This window comes from Hibiscus syriacus, unplaced genomic scaffold (assembly GCF_006381635.1).
Source record: "Hibiscus syriacus cultivar Baekdansim isolate YM2019G1 unplaced genomic scaffold, ASM638163v2 tig00111769_pilon, whole genome shotgun sequence".
NCBI lineage: Eukaryota > Viridiplantae > Streptophyta > Magnoliopsida > Malvales > Malvaceae > Hibiscus > Hibiscus syriacus.
In genome coordinates this window covers 2121221-2144021 of record NW_024063172.1, presented here as the reverse complement: position 1 = coordinate 2144021, position 22801 = coordinate 2121221, and the positions used below count along the sequence as shown (strand labels likewise).

Below are 22801 nucleotides of genomic sequence, written 5' to 3'. Positions count from 1 at the left end.
TGCACAGGAAGCCTTCTTTTCGTCGGCAGTGCTGTGGAGGAAGAGGGTACGTTTTGTTTTTTCCTTTGACCCGACTTAAGACTGAGACGGACAATAAAGATCTTGATTGCTTTGAGCGTTGGGTAGGTCCAAAACAGCCCACGTCTGAATATCAGGGTGATCTTGGGAGGGAGGTTGGGAATGGTGATTGAGGGAGTGGGAAAGAGACAAATCTTTGCCATTGGAAATGAAATGTTTTAGCTCAGATCCCTATGGATGGGACCTTTGATCAAGTAGCGCCCTTAGATCGGCCGACTGGTTTTAAGGAAGGGTTTTGCTTTGACCTTAAGAATGCCACTGATAGATGGCCGCTCCCGGTTCTAAATTCTCTAATGGCGCTGCCCTGCAGAGGCGATTTTTTGTTCTAGGAAATGTGTTGCACCGTAGATCCATCGACAGAACCAACCTTAGATGTGACGACACGGCTCAACAAACCATTCATTAAATCCATGCAAGAGCATGCGGTGGTCACATTAATGGATATATATATATATATATATATATATATATATTTCCTGTCGGGTGAGATGATAACGGAGGTTCAAGTCAGCAAGGAGGGTCATCAAAAACAATGATCTGAAGCCGTTGAAGAGTTTAAAGTCAAGTGCACCAGTTTCCCAGAAGGACCAAGAGAAACAATTTCCTTGCTTTTTTCAATGAAGAAAAGCTTTTAATTGGTAATCAAGCCATCTGCCCCTGAGACATGTCTCCTTTTCTACAGGCACACAACTTTGAACTTATTAAACATACACACACATATATATATATATATATATATATATATATATATCCCTCCATCCTCTTGAAAACAATATCCCTTTCTAGCTCACATTAAGCAAGCAGTGATGGCAGCCTCATCAAGAATCTACACCAATGGCCTCAAAGTTGCTATCACTGTGACTTTGATCATTACAGTATTTCTGATGCCATCAGGTAATAAAATCCAAAAACTATTTGGGGTTATATTTCATCTATTTCTTTTGGTTTTGATTCCTATTCAATTGTGTAGGCTGTAGCTAATGTTTTGCAGTAAACTCGGGTGGGTTGCAGCAAAGTGAAATGGTGTTGGGGTCGAAGCCTCCCTGTTGTGTGAACAAGTGCTCGAGTTGCAGGCCTTGCATGGCTACTCTTGTCATTCCTACACACATATGGAAGAAAAACTTCGAAAAATTAACCTATGAAGATGAAAGCTATTATCTCCTGGCCTGGAAATGCAAATGTGGGGATCAGCTCTTTCAACCTTGATCGTATCACCATCCACACCACACAGCTCTTTCAAGTTAAATATTTACTATAATATAATCCCTTGATATATATATATTACTACTGTTGTAGATACTATAGGATAATCTTATGTTCTGGTAATTGCCATGTGAGAGGAAGGGAAGATGATGGTGATTTAATTTGTGTTATTAACATATATACGTACCTATTTTAAAAAATATTGCTGAATCTGTTACTGTTTTGTTATAATTATTTCATATAAGGAGTACCGAGATTTCCAAAATTTTCTCTAATATATCTATTACTTGATAGTCGGATTTACCTGACTCTCAATCTATCAATAATCATCATCGTTAAGACTAACACCAACCACCTACAAATAAGGTTGAAGAACAGAATTTTCAACTCCACTCCTATTGTTAATAATCTTCTCTATTTTCTCTAGATCACTATCTATTATTGTAGCTAGAGGATCAATCGTCTAAAACCATCACCTTTCTATTCTAACTATCAACACAATTCTAACTTGAGAGATTGGATAACATATATTAAGCGAAAACATAATGAAGAAGACTTGGAAAACATGAATTGTTACCTACGTGCTCCCTCAAAAAGAAACCAAGATTGTCTGATAAACTATTGACAAATTTCAACTTATTTAAAAATTGCTAAGCCCAGTTTAATACTTAAAAACAAATGAAGCCCAGTAGTATATAAACGACATTGTTATCGGTTTACGTGCGATTTGGTGAAACGGAAACCAGGAATGGAAATGCTCACCATTTTCTCTGCTTCACGCCACCATAATTTCTTCAGCTATTCCATTTCCACAACTTTGAATTCGGATTCACCTCAAGTTTCGATCCCCCCCCTGAAATTACATCCCCTCCTTCGCTCTCTCCCCGTCCGCCTCCGTTCCATTTCCACAACGCGCGCTCCACGTTGTATCTCCGCCGCCCCCCGTCCTCCTCCTCCGCCTGAATCAGACTCCCCAGGTTCCCACCATTTTCTCTTTTTTTTCAGAAACGTTTTGGTAATTATATTCATGCGTTTGGACTGGGATTAATTTATTCTCGTGAATCATTCTGGAAAGTTTTAGACTTTGGATATTTTCCTCTCATATTTGTCTTTTTCGTTAGTGCCTTATTTTGGCTATGAATAGCATTAGTCAGTAATTTTTTTTAAATTAATTGAATTGATTGGTATTCTTTTATAATGTAAATTTATTTAATTTTTCATTTATATTAAATAGTTTAAGTTTTATTTTAAATTTAATTATAAATATTTATAATAGCATGATATTTATTGATTCTAATTTAAATGATGTAATAATATACTATATATATATATATATATATATATTTCATATTAGATAAACATACACTATGCAGAGTTGATGTCTAGTAAATTTTTGAATTATTCAATTACTATTTCATAATTTATTTAATTTTTTTTAAGTTGAGTCGAGTTTTTTGATATTGAATTGAGTCGGTAAATTCAGTTTTTTCGATTCGAATTGAATTTTGTAATCTTAACAAGTTAATGCAATAGGAGTGTGTTAAAGACACTTATTCCTTGCTCTGCATGCAAGTAGCTGAACTTGCGTATATGTTGTTTGCTTATTGCATTTGAAGTCAAGATTCCATTGAAACTGGTTTCAAGGCAGGCATTTTCTGGTGTTCTCATGGTCCTCCTCTCTGGTGGAACAGGGTTAGTGGGAAAGTTATATAGATTTAAGGACCGAGCATGGATCTTCTTTGCTGTTCTTTTCTGGTTGTCTTTGTTCTTCTGGTACTCTGCATGGGATGGCAGGAACTCCGATAAGGGATCTCGATTTCGAAAATAATCTAGCAACATATTTGATTCTGTATATAAATATGTCAGATAGATTAGTACTAGAGTAGATAGATAGATATACACGAAGAAGATCCAGATATAGATAAAGGGTGTACTTGGTTTTCTTTGTTATTCTTGGGAAACCTTTCCATGTAATTTGTAGTGGATCAATTTCAAGGCTGTTTCTTTTACCTTCTAAAATGAAGATAAAATTGACGGTTAAAAGGAGAAAGTAAGTTTGATCGATGGTGAAGTGATTATCTTGTTATAAATCAATGACGTTAATAATAGTAATAAAATGTTACTCTCATGCTTAGTGGTTATTTTGTTATAAATTGATGTCGTTAATAATAGTAATATAATGTTATTCTCATGCTTAGACTTTTCTTCAGTAAGCAGAAACATGCATAGATATTTGGAGTTATGGAAGTGAAAACATGAAGTGGCTGCATGAAGTTCACGAAAAAAATATAGAATAAAATGAAGGCTATTTTTAAAATAAAAATACATCCCCCACAATTTAAATTATTATTTTTCGATCAAAAATAGCCTCTAATGTTTATTAAAATTATCATTTGGTTTTTATTTTTTTCGAAGTATTTTGACCTTCAACGTTTTATTTTTGGGTAAAAAGCTCCATCTATAGATAAAAACTATTAGTATACATATGATTAACGTTCTAAAATAGGAGTTTTTTTTTAACTTAAAATGAAATGTTGAGAACTAAAATGTCTCAAAAAATAATAAGGATTCAGTAATTAGTTTGTCAAATGCTAGGGGGCTTTTTGTCCTAAAATAAAATGGTGGAGGTCAAATGCTCAAAAAAATAGAATCGGGGCTAAAATATTCTAAAAATAAAATAAAGAGTAAAATGATCAGTTTGTCAAATGTTAGAGATTTTTTTTATCTTAAAATGAAAGTTGGAGTCAATACTAAAAAATAAATTAGAATACAAGTAAAATGAACATTTTAATAAACATTTAATGGTTAATATATATATATATATATCCCATAATTTGGGCTTTAATGTTGACATCTTATTTTTTTAGTATAACCCTATATATCTGAACTATTGATCGATTAATTTAGATTGGATATTGCAGAGGCAAAAGTTATCATTTCAACTCAATTTACTACATTCGCAACCGTCAGGATTCGAACTCATGACCTTACTTAAGAGGTCTAATGCTTATCCGACTATACCAACTAATTGTGGATCAACGGCTTATGTCCATTCGATTGATTTTTCTTAAAATTCTCACTTTCAACCTATTTTAGCACAAAATACATTAATATACCTTGATTTATGTATAGAATTTGAGAATTTTTATAAGTTTATATCTCAACAGATATTTATCATTTTAATTTAATTTTCAATCTTTTTTAATAAAGTCGTATGAAATGAAATTCGAATCGATTAAATATGTTCAAATGAGATAAAATTAATATATATAAATAAAATCTTGTATACAATATCACTAAATTTTAATTTATGACACATAATTTAATGCCATGCACATCTGAAAATTTCTTTTAAAGCGAAATAAGAGAACTAAAATATTTTAGTACTTGCTTTGACATTTTATTTGTTTAAAGTCCCAAATTTATCATTTGACATTTTCTACATATCGTTAGAGGATTTTATTTTTAAAATTTTACATATTTTTTGAATTATTGAGGATTTCCCCCCCCCCCACAATTTTTGTTGAGGGATTTATTTGTATTTTTGAAACTGGACCAAAATGGATTTTATGCAAATTTGTTATTATGTTTAGTCAAACATATAATTCGATTTGAGTCGAATTCAAATAATCAAATAACTCGATTCAATCACATCGAAATTTAAAATTTTATTGATTTTTTTTTCTATTTTAACTTTTAATCCTAAATCTTAAAAAAGAACTGAAATATTAAATTAAGAAAAAATAACTGGGATCCCATCAAAACGATTCCTTGAGAGAAAAGTAAGTTGCTGTAGACTAAAGAACAAGGGATGCTGTCTTGCAAACTAGCTTGGAAAGATAAAGAGGTTTTGAACAACTATAACAAGAGTGGTTGAATGGATGTCATCTTCATCTGGTATGCTTTTGGCCATATTTAAAACATAATGTAAACGAGCTTATAACGACCGACAAGCAACTAAATCGATGAACTGGAACCGAAACTGCACAGTTTTTTCACTTCGATCTATACATATTCGAGTGTCCAACTATAACAATGGCTGGAATCACCTTGGACCTGATAGTTTAATCTCAGACAACCATTCATCACTATTGTAGTCTGTTGTTCCTAATGTTGAACCCTCGCCACTGTTCCATTTAAAAATGCCCGGGACCGAAGAGATTGCTGGTTCGGGTACAGGACAGAGACCTTGGAGCATTTGAACTACTTTAGTCATCGGTGGCCTTGAACGGAAATCTTCTTGTATGCACCATACTGCAACTTTTATAGCAGAAACAAAGCTTTCATCGTTTTCATCGATATCTAGCTGAGGATCAAGGACTTCTTTCAGATTTCCTTCTTTCAACATCTTCAATGCGAAAGAAGGTAAATGAGATTTCTCTGGAATTTCTTCCGGATCGTAACTCTTCCTACCCCCGATTATCTCGAACAAGACCATTCCATAGCTGTATACATCGCTCTTCTCTGATATAGGGTTGTTGGTAATCCATTCTGGTGCAAGGTATCCCCTTGTACCTCTCAATGTTGTATATACCAGGCTATCTTCACGGCTAATAAGCTTAGCCAAGCCGAAATCTGAAACTTTGGCATTGAAATTATCATCAAGAAGAACGTTTTCGGGTTTTATGTCACAATGCACAATCTTGACTTCGCATTCCTCATGGAGATAAGCCAAACCCTTTGCTGTACCCAGTGCAATATTGAATCTTGTATTCCAATCTAAAATGCTACCTTCTTCATCGTTCTTGAATATCCATTTATCTAGAGATTTTTTGCCCATGAACTCGTAAACAAGAAGACGGTGAACACCCTCAGAGCAGAAGCCTTTGAGCTTGACAAGATGCACATGATGGATGCTTCCAATGATTCTAACTTCAACCCTGAACTCCTTTTTCCCCTGTCCTATGCCCTCCAATTTTTTAACAGCCAATTGGGTGCCATCCGGCATCTCGCCTTGGTATACCGAACCAAATCCGCCTTGGCCAACCTTTTTAGAGAAGTTTTTAGTTGCCTTACAAAGTTCACGATAAGTGTAACGAACAGGCATCCCCGGAAAACTCTCCAGTAAATTATCATCTTCCAACTTCTCTTCAGCAGATTCCCGCAATCTCTTCTTTTTGCGGTAGTAATAGAATCCCACAAAAAGAAGACCGGCAATAACTAGAACCGTTGCTGTTGCTGTTGCTATTATCACAACATATATAAAACGCTTACCATTGCCATTCTCATTTATCGAGACCTTCACAAATGAAACAAAACCTCTAGAATGCTGCTCAGCATGCTTCAGACTTCCAACACGGTCAAACAAAAAGCAATCCCCGGTAGCGTTGTCAAAGAAAAGTGCACTACAAGAGCAGTTTCCCAAGCAAGCTTTCTTGCAAGCATCTATACCGGAGGTCATATTGGGTTTGACAAACTTAAGTACAGAATAATCAAGCTTCCGACCAACGTAGAGTAGACCTGCTGAGTTACAAGTAGAGAATACTGGTGAGCTGCAGTCGTCGGTAGTGACGAGAGGTTTAGGACATTGGCACACGGTGTCCAAATAGCACACCATAAACGGGGGACAAGCATCAGGAATGTTGCAGGGGTTTTGTGGTATCTTCGTTGCCTCAGCAATTGCTGTATCTTCCTGGTTTAGATTATAGAACATTATCACTCCGTCTGCTCCTAATCTGGCAGCCCATGTGACATTCATATCAGAAGTTTGAGAGAAGTTAAACCGCCATATCAACTTTTTATTGTGATCATAAAAGTTCCATGTGTTGGAAACTAAAACTGCAGCAGAATACACCTTGCCGGTGAAATTCTTATAGGTTTCCTGCATTTCGTCGGACAAAGACCAATAAGTTTGTGGAGTCGGGAATCCTGTGTACAAGACCAAATCCCCAGATTGAAATTCAAGATAATCGCTCTTATTATTTTTGGGAAAACTTTGTAGTCTCATTCCTTCCACAAACTCTTGGCCGGATAAAAGTGTATCGGTGGGATAGCTAAAACTTTGCCAAATCATTACTTCATCAGTCCCACGAAGCACTAAGTTACCCGAATCCAGCAATTCCAGGGATGTGGCATTTTCTCCGGTAGTGTTTGTAGCCCAAGCAACCCCATCTCTTCTTTCCAAGTATACATTTCCATTATTGTCAAACACAAACTTATCGGATTTACCAACGGTCAAGCCTATATTAGCAGTCCAAACAATTTGGCAAGTATTAACATGGCCAATAACCAAGAGATAACCTGGACTTTGAGTATCCAGGGAATTATAAAAGCCAAGAGCAAATGTTCTACTTTTAGAAAATAGGAACTTGCCATCAGATTTCTCCCATTCCGTCTGATATGTTTGAAATCCTGGATATAACTGCCCAAGAAGTTGACCAACAGCAATACAGATTTTGAAGGCCAAAAGTAGATTGAAAAACAAGGTTCTAACTTTGAACAAACTCATAATTCCTGTAAATACAAGTTGCACAGCACCAAGTTTGCTATGTAGTCCACAAAATTCCGTGCTAAACTTATAAAAACTCGGAAGACTTTGCTCAAACTAAAAAGAAATACTAGTTAAAGCTAACCCAAAACAACACGAAGAATAATTTGGATATAACGTAAGCTAAACTTTCTAAATACCAAAGGACAGATGTACAAAAAGGAAAGCTAAGAGCAAAGGCGAAGTCACAAAACTATATAACCATTTTAGGAAAAAAAAATGGAAATATAAATAGCAAACTAAGTTGTCAAATAATAGGGTTTTAACTGCGCAAATTATAACTTACAAAAAGGGCAATAAATCCATAATAGGGGCTTTCAAATTGATGGTTGATTAGGGCGGAAGGAAGATGGCCCAGATCAGGAAAAGGAGATATCAACAACCCTTCTTTCTCTTTCTTGTAATAGAAAAACATAAGCTTGAATCAAGTTCGAAATTAAACCTTTTTTTTTTTTTACGAAAAATTGATCCCAGACAGGTTTCTTCCCTGCATGTTTCTTCCCTGTTTCTCTCCTTTCTTTGTGCAAATTAGGGAGAAATATAGGAAGAGTCGGTTGGCAATATGATTACTATTTTTTTAAACAAATCTTACATGTATATGACGTATTGTTATGCCTAGTTAATTTTCTTTTTATTTATCATTAATTTTATAAAATTTATAAATAATTATTAGATTATATTAACTAATCTTTTTTAACAATAAATTTTCAAAAGTCATACACTATAAATCTTAAATTTTATTATACAATAAACACGATATGATTAAACTAATTGTAATCAAAAGAGTAACGTAATACTTAAATTAATAAGATATATTTCATTTAACTCTTTAATTATAACTAAATTTTAATTTATTAGTTTTTTAATATTTTTAAACAATAACTCTAAAATATGTTTCTCTTAAAATATATTAATTTTTTTAATTTAATTTTAAAATTATAAATTTGTAGTTTATTAAATTATTTTATAATTAATTTTTATTTAATTATGATTATATTTATAAAATTAAAAATGTATAATTTATAATTTTTGTGATCTACCAATTTCATTTATCAAACAACGAAATCATCTTTTGTTAAACGATATGATTTAAATATTCAACTTTTGTCTAAAAACTTTAAGAGTAAATTATTGAAATGGTCATTTTCCTTTCAGTTTTGTCCACTTTTACTCACCAACTTAAAAAAAAAAAGTTTTAGTCACTTAAATTGTCGTTTTATTAAGTTTTGGTCACTAAAACGTTAAATATTGTTAGTTTGATGACATGATATGTCAATAAAATATACTAATTTTCACTTTAATCCATGATCTTTAGATAAAATACTAATGTAGGTATTTTTTTAAAACTTGAAGTAGTTTAGGAATAAGTTATCAATTTACCCTTAGGCCAAATTGATCATTATCATCAATTATTGATGGAAAGTCTTCACGAGCAGCTGAAAAAATTGAAGGTCGAAGAATCTATCTCTAGCACTAGGGCTGAGCAACGAAACTGAGAAAACCAAAAAATCGACACGAATCGAGTAAAATGGTTCGGTTCGGTTCAGTTTGACCTTATACGGTTCGGTTTTCGGGTTAGTTTAATTATTCAAATCTTCTAATTCGGTTCGGTTCGGGTTTTCCATATGGAATCCATTTATTCCATTTGAACCAAATAAGAAATTGGGTCAGTCCAGCCTGCTACTCACTTGGACATTTACCCTTACGGCCTTACCCATAAGCGATATTGCTGTAATAAAAAAACCCTAAATCTAAATAGGAATATTTTCTCCACTCTTCTCCAGCCCCTCGGCCCTCACTCTGCCGTTCTTGATTCTGTACTCTCCCCACTCTCGACAGAGCTTCAAGTCTTCAACTGCAACGATTCGACAGAGCTTCATCTCTTTCCCTTCATCTTGGCATCTTGAACGTGATTTCATAAGGTAAATAACTCGAACATATTTTTGGTCTGTTAATTTTGGGGCGTGAATTTAGAGTTTTTTTTTGTGGGTTTCAAAGTTTGTAGGTCGTGATATTTGTTTTCCCCGCTTTTATCCTTGTTAATTCTACTTATTCGAGTTTGTATTGCTTCGATCTTTACTATTTTCTTATCTTGCTTTTTGCATATCAATTGTGATTTTTCGTATGAAATCAAAATTTTATTTTCATTGGTTGAAGAACTATGCTAAATCAAGGTTACACATTTACTCTCTCTCATGCTGGGATCTGTTTTCCTTTCTTTATTTTTAACTACCCTTGTTAGATCAGTGTGATTGAGCGTTCTGATGAGATTCAAGTGTGCTTACCTTTCTATTACCTTGTGATGGTATTGGCTTGATCCTGTACTCAACCTAATATTTGTTCGTTAGCTATGTGCTATAATAATGAAACTTTGACATCTCCCACAACACCATTGTGTCTTGGATAGTGACTCAACACCAGAAATAATAGTTTAAAACTGTCATTGCGTGGTGTTTGTCTAAGATTTTATAGGATAAAAATGTCGCAATCTTTAGTTGGCAAGCATTCTCGACTACATATTAAAAGCCTCAGGTCTACCCGGGTTATGGTGTGCTTTTCTTTTCCCTTTTGATTCAAGTGGCTATATATCTGTCACAGATGCATTCAATTTCAAAGAGTTTCTTAAGTTTTGAATTCCGAAAGCTTATTTATTGCATTTCAATTTTAAACTTTCATGCTTATTCACCATAGTTCTTCAATTATCCATCTATTCTATGCTCATTTTCTTGAGGTATTCATGTCCTTCACATATGTCCTGGATATGATATGATAGTATTTTTCTTCATATATATGAAATATTTTAGAAAATATGAAAATTAAAACTTAGTGTAGGAAACAAATTTCCAGGAAAGTTAACCCGGTTTAAAATAGAATTCCACATCTAGTGACCATAAAATTAACTTTACATGAAACAAAATCAGGGGGCCAAGGGTTGTTTTGGTATTTAAGTATGCCTATAAGTTATCAATCCTTTTCATATTAATAATATTTTCTTCAAACCAAATAAAAAAGCACCAGCTGGATTGATAAAGAGATGTTGCTAGATGTGGTACTACCATTTCCCAGTCCTTATGCAACCTAGTCTCATTCCCGCTTATCTCAATTTGATCTCTAAGTCAAACTTCTTGTAGCTTAATGAACCCAGTGACACATGCCATGTTAAGTTCTTACAAAGAATGTGGATAATTTAAGAAAAAAATGCTAAAACTGATATTGAATTTAATTGTTTCAAACATGAAGCGAAAAGTCACGGGTTTATTCTATCAGATTGGGGGCCACAGATAGAAATGTAAAACCCACTTCTTTAAATTGCTCACTTACCAGTCCCATGATTACAAATTTATTAATAATTCACATAATTTAATTAAAAAAATATTACTTATATTTATCCTTTTAAATAATATCATTTAACTCATTATTAATATATAATTGTATAAAATTGCTTTACATTAAATCTAAACAGAATATTAATAACTAAACTTATGCTTTTCTTTTATTAAGATAACAAACCACAACCGAATTGTTAACATAACTCATCCCTTTGCTTATCTCATAATTCATGTTTTGATTCAACTTCCTCTATTTGCTTCAACTTTCTCATTCTTCAATATTTTCTTGTCATTGTAAACTGTTTTTTTTCCTTCAGAAATGAAGTCTTCATCATCTAATGCTACTCCAATTTTTGTGCTGATGCTGAGATTCCTTGTGATACTACTGTCAAAACTGATCAATCAGCTGCAGCTTCTTCAAGCATCCCATCGAATCTTCAGCAGCCTTTAAAAAAAACAGGAGGCATGTTAGGTACTACAAGTTCTATAGTTTGGGAACATTTTACAAAATTACCTTGTGTAGTTGGAGATATTCCACAATGTAGCTGTAATTATTGTGGAAAACCCCTTAAATGTCCAACTAAAAGTGGAACTAGTGTCATGCATAATCATATGAAACGTTGTCCTAAGTACCCATTTAACAAGGTAAATGAAAAGCAACAGAATTTGTGTTTTAAATCAGAGGAGGATGGGCAGCAAAGTTCAGGTTCAGTTATTTGGAAATTCGACCAAACACAATGCAGAAAATATTGTGCTAAGATGATTATCATGGATGAATTGCCTTTTAGAGTTGTTGAGCATGAGGGATTTCGAGATTTTTGCAATATGATGCAGCCTAGATTCCAAGTTCCCTCTAGGTTCACTATAACAAAGGATTGCATGGAAATTTACTTGGAAGAAAAAGATAAACTTTTTAAGTATTTTAAGAGTTTCAATCAAAGGGTTTCTCTCACTACGGACTTCTAGGCAAAACCTTAGTTATTTGTGTCTCACTGTTCATTTTGTTGATGATGAATGGAAATTACATAAACGAATCTTAAATTTTACACCCATTCCAAGTCATTCGGGTGATGTGATAGGGAAATGCATTGAAAAACACTTGCTTGAGTGGGGAATAGATAAGGTTCTCACAATCACAGTAGATAATGCTAGCTCCAATGATGTTGCGATCAAGTATATAAAAAAGGCTAAACAATTGGAAACATAGCATTTTAGGGAGTGATTACCTTCACATGAGGTGTTGTGCACACATATTAAATCTAATTGTCAGAGAAGGTTTGAAAGATTTGGATGACTCGATTTTTAGAATTTGTTTGGCTGTTAGATATGTTAGGTCATCACCAGCTAGGATGCAAAGGTTTAAGTTGTGTGTTGAGCAAGAAAAAATTGAGAGCAAGGGTTTAGTTTGCTTGGATGTTGAAACTAGATGGAATTCAACATTTTTAATGTTAGATACTGTCGTGAAATTCGAAACAGCTTTTGACAGGTTGGGAGAGCAAGATTTTAAATATAGAGATGAGCTTTCAAGTTCAAAAATGAAGGGTCTACCTACCGACTTAGATTGGGAGCATGCTCGTGCTTTATTGCCATTTTTAAGAGCCTTTTATGATGCTACATTGAAGCTGTCCGGTTCTTCATATGTCACTAGCAATTATTATTTTCATGTTGTGTTTGGCATTGGAATGAGAATTAATGATAAGCTAAATGATTCAAACTCAAGCATAAAACTTATGGCTTCAAATATGAGGGAAAAATATCACAAGTATTGGGGGAATGTGAAAAATCTTAATCCATTCTTATTCATTTCTATGATTTTAGATCCTAGACATAAGATGGATTATGTAATCTTTGTGATTGAAGAAGTTTACGATGCTAAAAAATCTGAGCAGTTGAGTGAAATTGTAAAACAAACTTTAAGTGAGTTGTTTGATCATTATAGTTTGTTAAGTGGTAAATCCCAAGAGGAACCAAATGTTGCTTCTCAATCTAATGTCTCTAGGGTTGAAAATGATGAGATGTTTGATTTGTTTGTTTATTCCAAGACCAAGTACAAAAGGAAGAGGGCTGAAAGTGTGTTTAGTGAAGGTAAATCTGAACTTGAAAGGTATTTGGAGGACAAAGTAGAACCTGATGTTAAGAAATTTGATTTGCTTGATTGGTGGAAGAACAAAAGTCAGACCTATCCCATAATTTCTGTAATGGCTCGAGATATATTTGCAATTCCTGTATCTACAGTGGCTTCAAAATCTGCTTTCAGCACTGGAGGTCGTGTTCTTGACTCATTTCGGAGTTCTTTAACTCCAAAAATTGTTGAGTGTCTCATTTGTGCACAAAATTGGCTGAGAGCATCACCTGTAACAATCCAAAAAGAGGAACAAATTGAAGAAATGGAGAACATTGAGAGTGGTAAGTAATAATTATATAAACACTTGTAAAAATATTTTCTGACTCATTTCTATAAATATTCTTACTTCTAAATATTTTTTTTGACTTTTAATAGGTTTCGATGATTTAAGGCTAAATGAAACAATGATGACCATTGATGATTGATCGAAGATGGAACACTTACAAAGGTAATTTTTATGATTTAATTTTATAAAGCTTATGACATGATAATATTTGAAATCAAACCGATTGAAAGTTCTATGATTTAATGTTATAAAGCTTATGACATGATAATATTTAAATATTGTTTTTGTTTGTGATATTAAAATATTGTTTTGATAATATATTAAATATTAGTTTAAATTTAAATATATTTCAATTGAAATGTAATTCTGATTTAAATTTTGCATGATAATCTTATCCGTATAATATAGATTGAAGGCTGGGTGATGAAGAGCTGACTGTAAAGTTAAACTTGAAGGCTGAAAAGTTTTCAGCATCTGCAAATGAAAAGCTAGAGGATGTTGGTTGTTCTATCATGAATGGATGATTATAGTTTCAAGCAACTTTTTATTTAACTTTGATTTGGTTGTTTAATTTGTTGTGTGAACCGAACTGCGAACAATATGTAGATTATAGTTTTTGTATGGATTATATATGTGGAATGTGGATCATCCATAGCAATGTGGATTATAATTTTTGTTGGATTATATACGTGTTTACTAAGATTATATATATATGGGTTATGTGTTTTCAGCATCTGCAAAGTAATTTTTTTTTGAATTTATAGGTTCAAGTGAAATTTTCATTGAAAATCAAAACAGACAATGATATTTTTCAAGTATGTCTAATAATGTATTAGGTTTATGGAAAATCGTTTTACCGAACAGAACCGAATCAAAAAAACCGGTTTCGGTTTTTTTCGGTTTTTTAACAATTCGGTTTCGGTTTCGATTTAAATTTTGAAAAACCGTTTATTTCGGTTTGGTTCAATTTTTGGTAAAAAACCGAACCGAACCGAACCGAACCGAATACACCCCTATCTAGCACCGTAATGGCCGGAGGAAGAATCCACCAATAATGATCATATCAAAGCCTATTATATGCTCAATCATTACTCTATTTATGATATAATAAGCGGTGTTTGGGGTTTCTATACAAATTTATTTTATCAAATTATTTTCACAAAGTACGATTCTAGTCGTTATCTCTTAAGTTTTATTTTTTCTCTCGACAATTCTATTTTTTTATCTCTAAAGTTCGTTTAGAGACAACACTCGGCAAAATAACTCTATTTTTGCGGTGTTGTCTCTAAATATGGTTCTAGAACATACAATATTTTAAGGTGTTCGAGTCGCCTAAATATAATTAATCTTATATTCGATCTTACATAAATATATCGTTTCTTCTTTAATATACATCAGCTTCAAAATTTAATTTAGTATAAACCTTAATAATAAATATTAACCTTGTTGAGTTAATCGATCGACGGAATCGGCCAAGAGGGGGTGAATTGGCAATTAAAAATTTCGTGGAAGCTTTTGCAGAAAAATTGAAAGTAATTGCACAACGATTTACAGTGGTTCGACTTTCTCAAACAAAGTCTACGTCCACTACCTTAGCTATCCACACTAAGGATTTTCCAATAAATTCACTAATTTATTCTTTCTTTTGAGGCCAAAGAGATAACCTTACAAATCCCTCAAGAGTATACCCAAACTCTTGAGAACACTCTTTTTTCCAAAGAGAATATTACAAATTTGGAAACTTACAAGAAAACCTCACAAGGTAAGATGTTTGCACAATTATAGAACAAGAAAAGAACACTCAAAGATAATTACAAATGAGCACAAATGGTGTTCTTGAAAGCAAAATGAATATTGAAAGGAAAATTGGCTTGATTTGCACAAACTTGGTGTTTGATGCTTTCTCTCTTGTTTCTCTATAATTTCTTGTTGATCAAGGGCTTCAGAACTTGTTTAAATACACCTTGAATCTCTTCTGAACGTTGGGGATGATTAGTGAAGATCATATAGCCGTTTTAATGTGAAAACAATTAATAAAACAGTTTGGAGCGTGGGGGAAATCGGTACCCCTTATGGGGAATCGGTTCCCTAAGTGTAAAATTCAAATATTTCGACCGTTGAACAGGGGGGAATCGGTACCCCCTATGGGGGAATCGGTTCCCTCCGAACATTCTGGAAATCTTGGAGCCAAACCATTCAGGGGGGAATCGGTACCCCCTATAGGGGAATCGGTTCCCACTGAGCAATCTGGAATTTTTGGCTTTGAAATGGTTCGAAATACTTTGAAAGATTATTTTGAAATTGTTTTAAGATTAAAACTTAATTTTACACTTAAGTAAGGATTAAAAATGATTTTTGAAATATTTTGAGTAATGTTTTGATATTCGAATAATTATATCGAATATACTTAGAAAATCATTTTGGAAAATCTTAAAATTCATTTAACTTAATTTGTTATATTAAAATATCAAAATGTTTTCAACAATCCCCCCTTTTTGATATAACAAAACATTTTAGTAATTTTAAGATTTTGAAATCAAGTTTTGAAATTACTCCCCCTTACTTTAACACTTCTCCCATTTATCATTTTAAAAACACACTTAAAACACACTTCTCCCCCTTTTTGTTAAATCAAAAAGATTCAAATAAACGTGAAAATATTAAGCCAATTAAGATCACAATTAAGAGAAACGTTAGCCATTAGTTCCGTAATCAATATTCATAAATAATGTGATATGGCAAAATTGGTCATATTGCTAATAATGATGTAAATGATGCAATAATAAATAAATCACACCAAACATATAAGTTCAAACCATCCATAAATCCAAACAAATTCACAATCCTCAAATTCAAACATCCCAAAATATTCAAAATGTTAAAACAATAAGTTTGGAAAACAAAGTAAAACATAGAATCAAACATCCGTAGGAGGATCGGGAGGAGGAAAACGAGCTCGCATAGCGGCCATTTCGTTAGTGAGGTCATTAATATGTGCGTTGGTTGCTTCATTATTTGCACGCATTTCCCGAAGAATTTCTAATTGTTGAGCTCCCATTGTGGATAAATGGGACTCTATAGAAATAAAGCGTGAATCCATGGTCGCATATCGGTAATCAAATGTCTCCATAAAAGATTGAAAATATGGAGGCATTTAAGTCGATTGTTGTGCTTGCTCTTCGGGCTGCTCCTCGGCCTGCTCAGGTTCAGCTTTAGCTTCATCGATGTCTCGCATTAGTTGCTCAAGCTCGAGATCTTCGTCAGCTTCGGGTGGAGCTCGTGAAGAACTAGCTCCCGGAGTAGTTGCAGAAGATCGAACCCATTCCCCGGTTTCCTTATCCTTAATCCATCCCGCTCTCGTTAAGGAAAGAAGGTTAATTTGTTTCTTAAGAGGAAAAACAACATCTAGACTGACTCTAAGCCCAGCTTTGGAAAACAGATTACTCAAAATACAACCATAAACAAGAGATGAACAAAGTTTTTTTTTAGGAACAAGATTTACGGTTTCAACAATTTCAGCAAAAATAATCTGAGGTAGGTTGATTTTAATATTGTTTTCGAAACAATGTAACCACCAAAGATCTAAGGCTCTAAGAGTAGAATAACGACCTCCAGATGGTCGAAACCACTAAGAAATCATTAGATGAAGAAAACGTTCATGAAGGTCTAGGACACTTACACTATCCCTTCTTTTATAACGAGATCCTAAAACCTGTTTTTCATTTGAAATCCCTTCATTATCTAATCCGAATGTATTGGCTATGTAAGCCGAGTCAATATATAAGAATTGTCCTAGAAGGTAGGAACGAATTCCTATGGTTTCGGTTTCAGTTTGGTCTTTAACACAAACAACATTAGAATAGAAAATACGAACAAGTTGATGGTAAACGATGGGTTCAAGGTCAAAGAGTTTATCAAATTTCCACTCTTGTAAAAGAGGAAGATATTTAAAATTGATAGCTAACATAGCTTGACGAGAAGGAATACGTTCTTCCCGGATTTTGTAAGAGTCGAAATATTGATAATACCAAAAACGATGATTTCTAGGACCAGGATGATTGAAACACGAATTTTGGATAGTCAAATTAGGATCAATAGGATTAGGATTAGAAATTGGAATAGGTGGAGGATTTGAAGGTGGATTTGGTTGTCGGTGTGAACGACTAGATGAAGACCTAGCACGTTTAGGATTAGACATGGTGAAGGAAATCGGAATAGATTGAATAACCTGCAAATTTAAAAACAAATGTATGCAATTCAATTAATCCCAAAACTCAAATGAGTCCTCAATATTTCAAGGTTCTCTAAATCAATTCTAATGGGCAAAGTTTTTGAAAAACTTTTGAAAAATATGGTTTTGAGAAACAATATATGTATAGTTTTTATAACAACAACATAATTTAATCAAAACACAATAATTTGAAAATTAACTTTTTTTTTTATTTCGAAAAATTAAAAATTTTGGAAAATTCTTGTGTTTTTTTGATGAAATTAGTTGTAACATCTAGTTTCTAATCACTAAATAATCAATGCCCGATCACTATTTCAACCTAGAACTAATTAAAACTAATCCTATGTTCAAAAACAATGAAATAGAGAGTTTAGAAAAATTTACCTTGAAAGATGAAGATTGAGGGGATTTAGATGTTGTTTGCACGATTTTAATGATTTCAACAGGTTTAGAAGATGATATTTGAAGCAAATTCCGATTAATATCGTTGATTTGAGGTAAAAATAGAGATTTGAGAGATTTAGAGATGAAGAACGGCGGAAGAAGAAGAAAAGGAGGGTTTTTGCGTGTTTTGAAGGGTTCTGTCTGATTTTAACAGAACCCCAGGGGGGTATCGATTCCCCTGTGGGGGGAATCGGTTCCCCTTCAAAGGGGGAATCGGTTCCCTCATGGGGGGATCGATTCCCTCTGCACCAAAATGCTAAAATCTGACTTTTAAGCACATAAAATGCTAAATTAATCTTCTCTAGTGGTATAGGCAACTCATATATTGAAAATAATTATGTTCAAACAATTAAATTAATCTTTAAACATTATTTGAACATAAAATTAATTTTTACTAAGAATCATAAACTCCCCCTAACTAATAGCAAGAATGCAATCAAAAATTATTATTATAAGCATTTTTCAGTATTTATTAAAAGTGCTAAATTATTTTAAACACTAAGTGAAGATAGGTTAGTTAAACCTAATTCTCTTCTAAGTGTCCAAAACCTTTCCTTGTCTAAGGGTTTTGTAAAGATATCCGCTAATTGATGCAAAGTATCAACATATTCTAAAACTACATCTTCCTTAGTGACATGGTCTCTAATGAAGTGATGTCTTATTTCAATGTGCTTAGTTCTAGAGTGTTGGATGGGATTTTTAGTGAGACAAATAGCACTAGTATTGTCACACTTGATAGAAATTGTACCTACTTCAATTCCATAATCAAAAAGTTGTTGTTTCATCCATAAAACTTGTGCACAACAACTACCGGCTGAAATGTATTCCGCTTCAGTGGTATATAATGCAACACAATTTTATTTCTTTGAAAACCAAGAAATCAGCATATTTCCAAGGAATTGGCAAGTACCGGAGGTGCTTTTCCTATCTAATTTGCATCCTCCATAATCCACATCAGAAAATGCATGCAAGCTAAAGCTAGAGTCTCTAGGATACCAAAGTCCTAAACTAAAAGTGTCCTTAAGGTATCTAAAGATTCTCTTAACAGCTAGTAAATGTGATTCTTTAGGACATGATTGAAACCTAGCACACAAGCAAACACTAAACATAATATCCAGTCTACTTGCGGTTAGATAAAGCAAAGAGCCAATCATTGACCTATATAATTTAATATCTACACATTTACCTCCTTCATCTAAGTCAAGCTTTGTTGAGGAGCTCATTGGAGTGTTATGAGGTTTCCCATTTTCTAGTCCAAACTTCTTGAGCATATCTTTGACGTACTTAGCTTGATTAATGAAGATGCCATCTTTTCTTTTCTTGATTTGGAGTCCCAAGAAAAATGAGAGCTCCCCCATCATGCTCATCTCAAACTCACTTTGCATTAGCTTAGAAAATTCTTGGCAAAGAACATCATTAGTAGAACCAAATATTATATCATCAACATAAATTTGAACTACTAATAAATCTTTACCTTTTCTCTTTAAAAACAATGTAGTGTCAACCTTTCCTTTTAAAAAACCTTTTTCAATTAAAAAATTTGACAATCTTTCATACCAAGCTCTAGGAGCTTGTTTTAAACCATAAAGAGCTTTTGTCAATTTTAAAACATGATCCGGAAAATTTGAATCTTCAAAACCTGGAGGTTGTTCCACGTACACTTCTTCTTTTATAAAACCATTTAAAAATGCACTTTTAAAATCCATTTGATATAATTTAAATTCATTGAAACATGCAAATGCTAATAACATTCTAATTGCTTCCATCCTAGCTACGGGAGCGTATGTTTCATCATAGTCTATACCCTCTTCTTGAGTATAGCCTTGAGCAACAAGTCTAGCCTTGTTCCTCACTATATTACCACTTTCATCAAGTTTATTTCTAATAACCCATCTAGTACCTACAGTAGATTTATTACTAGGCCTTTCAACTAATGTCCATACTTTACTTCTCTCAAATTGATTTAATTCTTCTTGCATAGCCATAATCCAATGTTCATCTTTTAATGCTTCTTTGATGTTCTTAGGTTCTATGCATGAAATAAATGCAACATAATTACAGATATTTCTAAGAGAAGATCGAGTAGTTATCCCTTTTGATGGATCACTTATAATTTCACCATCCTTGACATAGTTGTACTCTCTTGGAAAAGATACTTCCCTTTCTTCACTGGTTGGATTCTCGAGGGGATCATGAGTTTCCTCATCTTTTGTTTCTTCCTTTGATGATGATTCTCCAACGTTATGTCTAACGTCATTTGCTTGTACAATACCTACATCATCATTAACAGAAGAATCCTTCCTCGGAAGGGGATTATCATCGAAAACAACATGTATAGACTCTTCTACAACTAAAGTTCTTTTATTAAATACACGATAAGCTTTAGAATTTAAGGAATAACCCAGAAAAATTCCTTCATCACTTTTAGCATCAAATTTGCCAAGGTTCTTTACCGTTGTTTAAAACAGAACATTTACATCAAAAAGGATAAAAATAGCTAATGTTAGGCTTTTTATTTTTGAGAATTTCATATGGAGTTTTCTTTAAAATTGGCCTAATCATTACTCGATTTACAACATAACAAGCGGTATTTATCGCTTCCGCCCAAAAATATTTTGGCAAATTATTTTCACAAAGCATGGTTCTAGCCATTTCTTCTAAAGTTCGATTTTTTCTCTCAACAACTCCATTTTGTTGAGGGGTTCTAGGTGCTGAAAAATTATGGCTAATACCATTAGAATTACAAAACTCAATAAATCCAATATTTTCAAATTCAGTTCCATGATCACTTCTAACACTAGTGATAGAGTAACCTTTTTCATTTTGGATTATTTTTAAAAATGTGATGAAATTTTCTAATGCTTCATCTTTAGTACTTAAGAATAGAACCCAAGTGTATCTAGAATAGTCATCTACCAAGACAAATGCATATTGTTTTCCTCCCAAGCTAGTAGTTCTAGTTGGCCCAAAAAGATCTAAATGGATCAATTGTAATACTCTACTAGTTGATACATCATTAATAGATTTAAAAGAAACTCGTTTTTGTTTTCCTTTAGCACAAGCATCACAGATTTTATCATTATCAAATTTAAGCTTAGGCAACCCTCTTACTAAGTCTCCTTGAATTAACCGTTGCAAAACACTCATACTAGCATGACCTAGTCTCCTATGCCATAACCAACTATCATGCTCATCCTTAGCAACTAGGCATAAATTAGTCATATCAATAGAATCTAAATGCACCATGTAAATGTTTCATATTCTATGACCAACAAGCATAATCCGATTAGATGCAATGTCAATGACTTTACAACCATTAATTTCAAATAAGACATTGAATCCTTTATCGCATAATTGACTAATACTCAATAGATTATGCTTTAATCCATTCACATATAAAACATTCTTAATTTGTATGGAAGATGTATTACCTATTGTACCAATACCTTCAATGTGACCTTTTGAATTGTCTCCAAAAGTCACTTCTCCTCCATTTTAGGCGTTAAGCTCAATGAACCGGCTTTTGTCTCCGGTCATATGTCTAGAGCATCCACTATCAAGGTACCATGAATTTGAATTTGTTTCCCGTGCCTTGTAGCAATGCTCCTTTCCCTACAAACATAGATTAATTTTTGATTTTTGGTACCCAAATTCTTTTGGGTCCATATTCATTAGTTTCCAAAATCCTAGTCCCTTTAGGTATCCATTTGTGTAGGATATTTTTATCATTAGTAGTAATGAGTTCTTTAGGAACCCACATACTTCTAATGATTTTTCCATTAGAGGTTCTTTGGGGACCTCTATGATTGTAGTTTCTAAAACTTTTTCTAACAAAATTGGATTTTGAATTTCCACATTTTTTAAAATGTTTTGTTCCAACTTTATCAAAAGAAGTTTTAAGATCATCAATTTTCTTTTGATGATCATCATTGATCTTTGAAAGTAAATTTTGCAAATCTAAATTTTTCTTTTCAAACTCTTTTAGTTTGATTTGCAAATCTTTGATTTTACTTTCAAGATCGTTGTTGGTTTTGGATATGAGTTTGTTTTCATTTTTCAATTTTGAAACATCATTTTTATATTTTAAAAACAATTTCTCATAATCCGAAGCCAAACCATTGTACTCCTCAAATAACTCATCATAAGATAAATCATCAAAATCGGATGAGTTAGAGGTTACCTTAGAATATTCCCCGAATGCCATCAAGCACAAGTTTGCTACTTCTTGTTCCTCTTCATCGGAACTTTCTTCATCGCTCCATGTAGCCACATGAGCCTTGTGCTTATTCTTTGATTGACCCTTTTTCTTCAATTGTGGGCAATCATATTTGACATGCCCCGGCTTTTTGCATTCATAGCAAATGATTGGATCCTTCTCTTTTGGTTCATTTTTTAGGCCTTCGTTTCGTTTGAATTTTCTTCCTTGGTAAGGTCTCATCATTTTTCTGAACCGTTTGGCAAACAATGCCATTTCCTCGTCATCATCATCATTATTAGAATCACTCTCATCTTTTATGGATTTGAGAGCAACTCCAATATTTTTCTTCTTCTCCTTTTCCTTTGGTGTCTCTTCAACTTTATCAAGGTCCACCTCATCTTCAAGCATCATCTCATGAGT

The 22801-nt window shown here is 33.2% G+C and overlaps 4 protein-coding genes across 5 annotated transcripts; 3 read left to right on the top strand and 1 right to left on the bottom strand.

Annotated features, from left to right (window-relative positions):
* Positions 1 to 884: 884 nt before the first annotated feature.
* LOC120169858 (EPIDERMAL PATTERNING FACTOR-like protein 8) lies at positions 885 to 1284 on the top strand. Its single transcript, XM_039177942.1, has 2 exons — positions 885 to 972; positions 1070 to 1284. The coding sequence occupies exons 1-2, from the start codon at positions 885 to 887 to the stop codon at positions 1282 to 1284; spliced, it is 303 nt and encodes a 100-aa protein (XP_039033873.1).
* A 734-nt stretch (positions 1285 to 2018) lies between these two features.
* Positions 2019 to 3299, top strand: LOC120170011. Of its 2 annotated transcripts, none has more exons than XM_039178077.1 (2): positions 2019 to 2258; positions 2898 to 3299. In XM_039178077.1, the coding sequence occupies exons 1-2, from the start codon at positions 2030 to 2032 to the stop codon at positions 3107 to 3109; spliced, it is 441 nt and encodes a 146-aa protein (XP_039034008.1). In that variant the 5' UTR covers positions 2019 to 2029; the 3' UTR covers positions 3110 to 3299. The 2 variants fall into 2 exon arrangements, with proteins under 2 accessions (XP_039034008.1, XP_039034009.1); XM_039178078.1 differs by having other exon boundaries at positions 2973 to 3293.
* Positions 3300 to 5311: 2012 nt separating this feature from the next.
* On the bottom strand, positions 5312 to 8258 carry LOC120170010 (G-type lectin S-receptor-like serine/threonine-protein kinase SD2-5). The gene is made up of 2 exons (XM_039178076.1): positions 8055 to 8258; positions 5312 to 7734 (listed from the first exon to the last, which is right to left on the bottom strand). Exon 2 carries the CDS (start codon positions 7727 to 7729, stop codon positions 5327 to 5329), a length of 2403 nt encoding a protein of 800 aa, XP_039034007.1. The 5' UTR covers positions 7730 to 7734; positions 8055 to 8258; the 3' UTR covers positions 5312 to 5326.
* A 4188-nt stretch (positions 8259 to 12446) lies between these two features.
* Positions 12447 to 13647, top strand: LOC120169857 (zinc finger BED domain-containing protein RICESLEEPER 1-like). The gene is made up of 2 exons (XM_039177940.1): positions 12447 to 13503; positions 13598 to 13647. Exons 1-2 carry the CDS (start codon positions 12447 to 12449, stop codon positions 13645 to 13647), a joined length of 1107 nt encoding a protein of 368 aa, XP_039033871.1.
* Positions 13648 to 22801: the final 9154 nt, after the last annotated feature.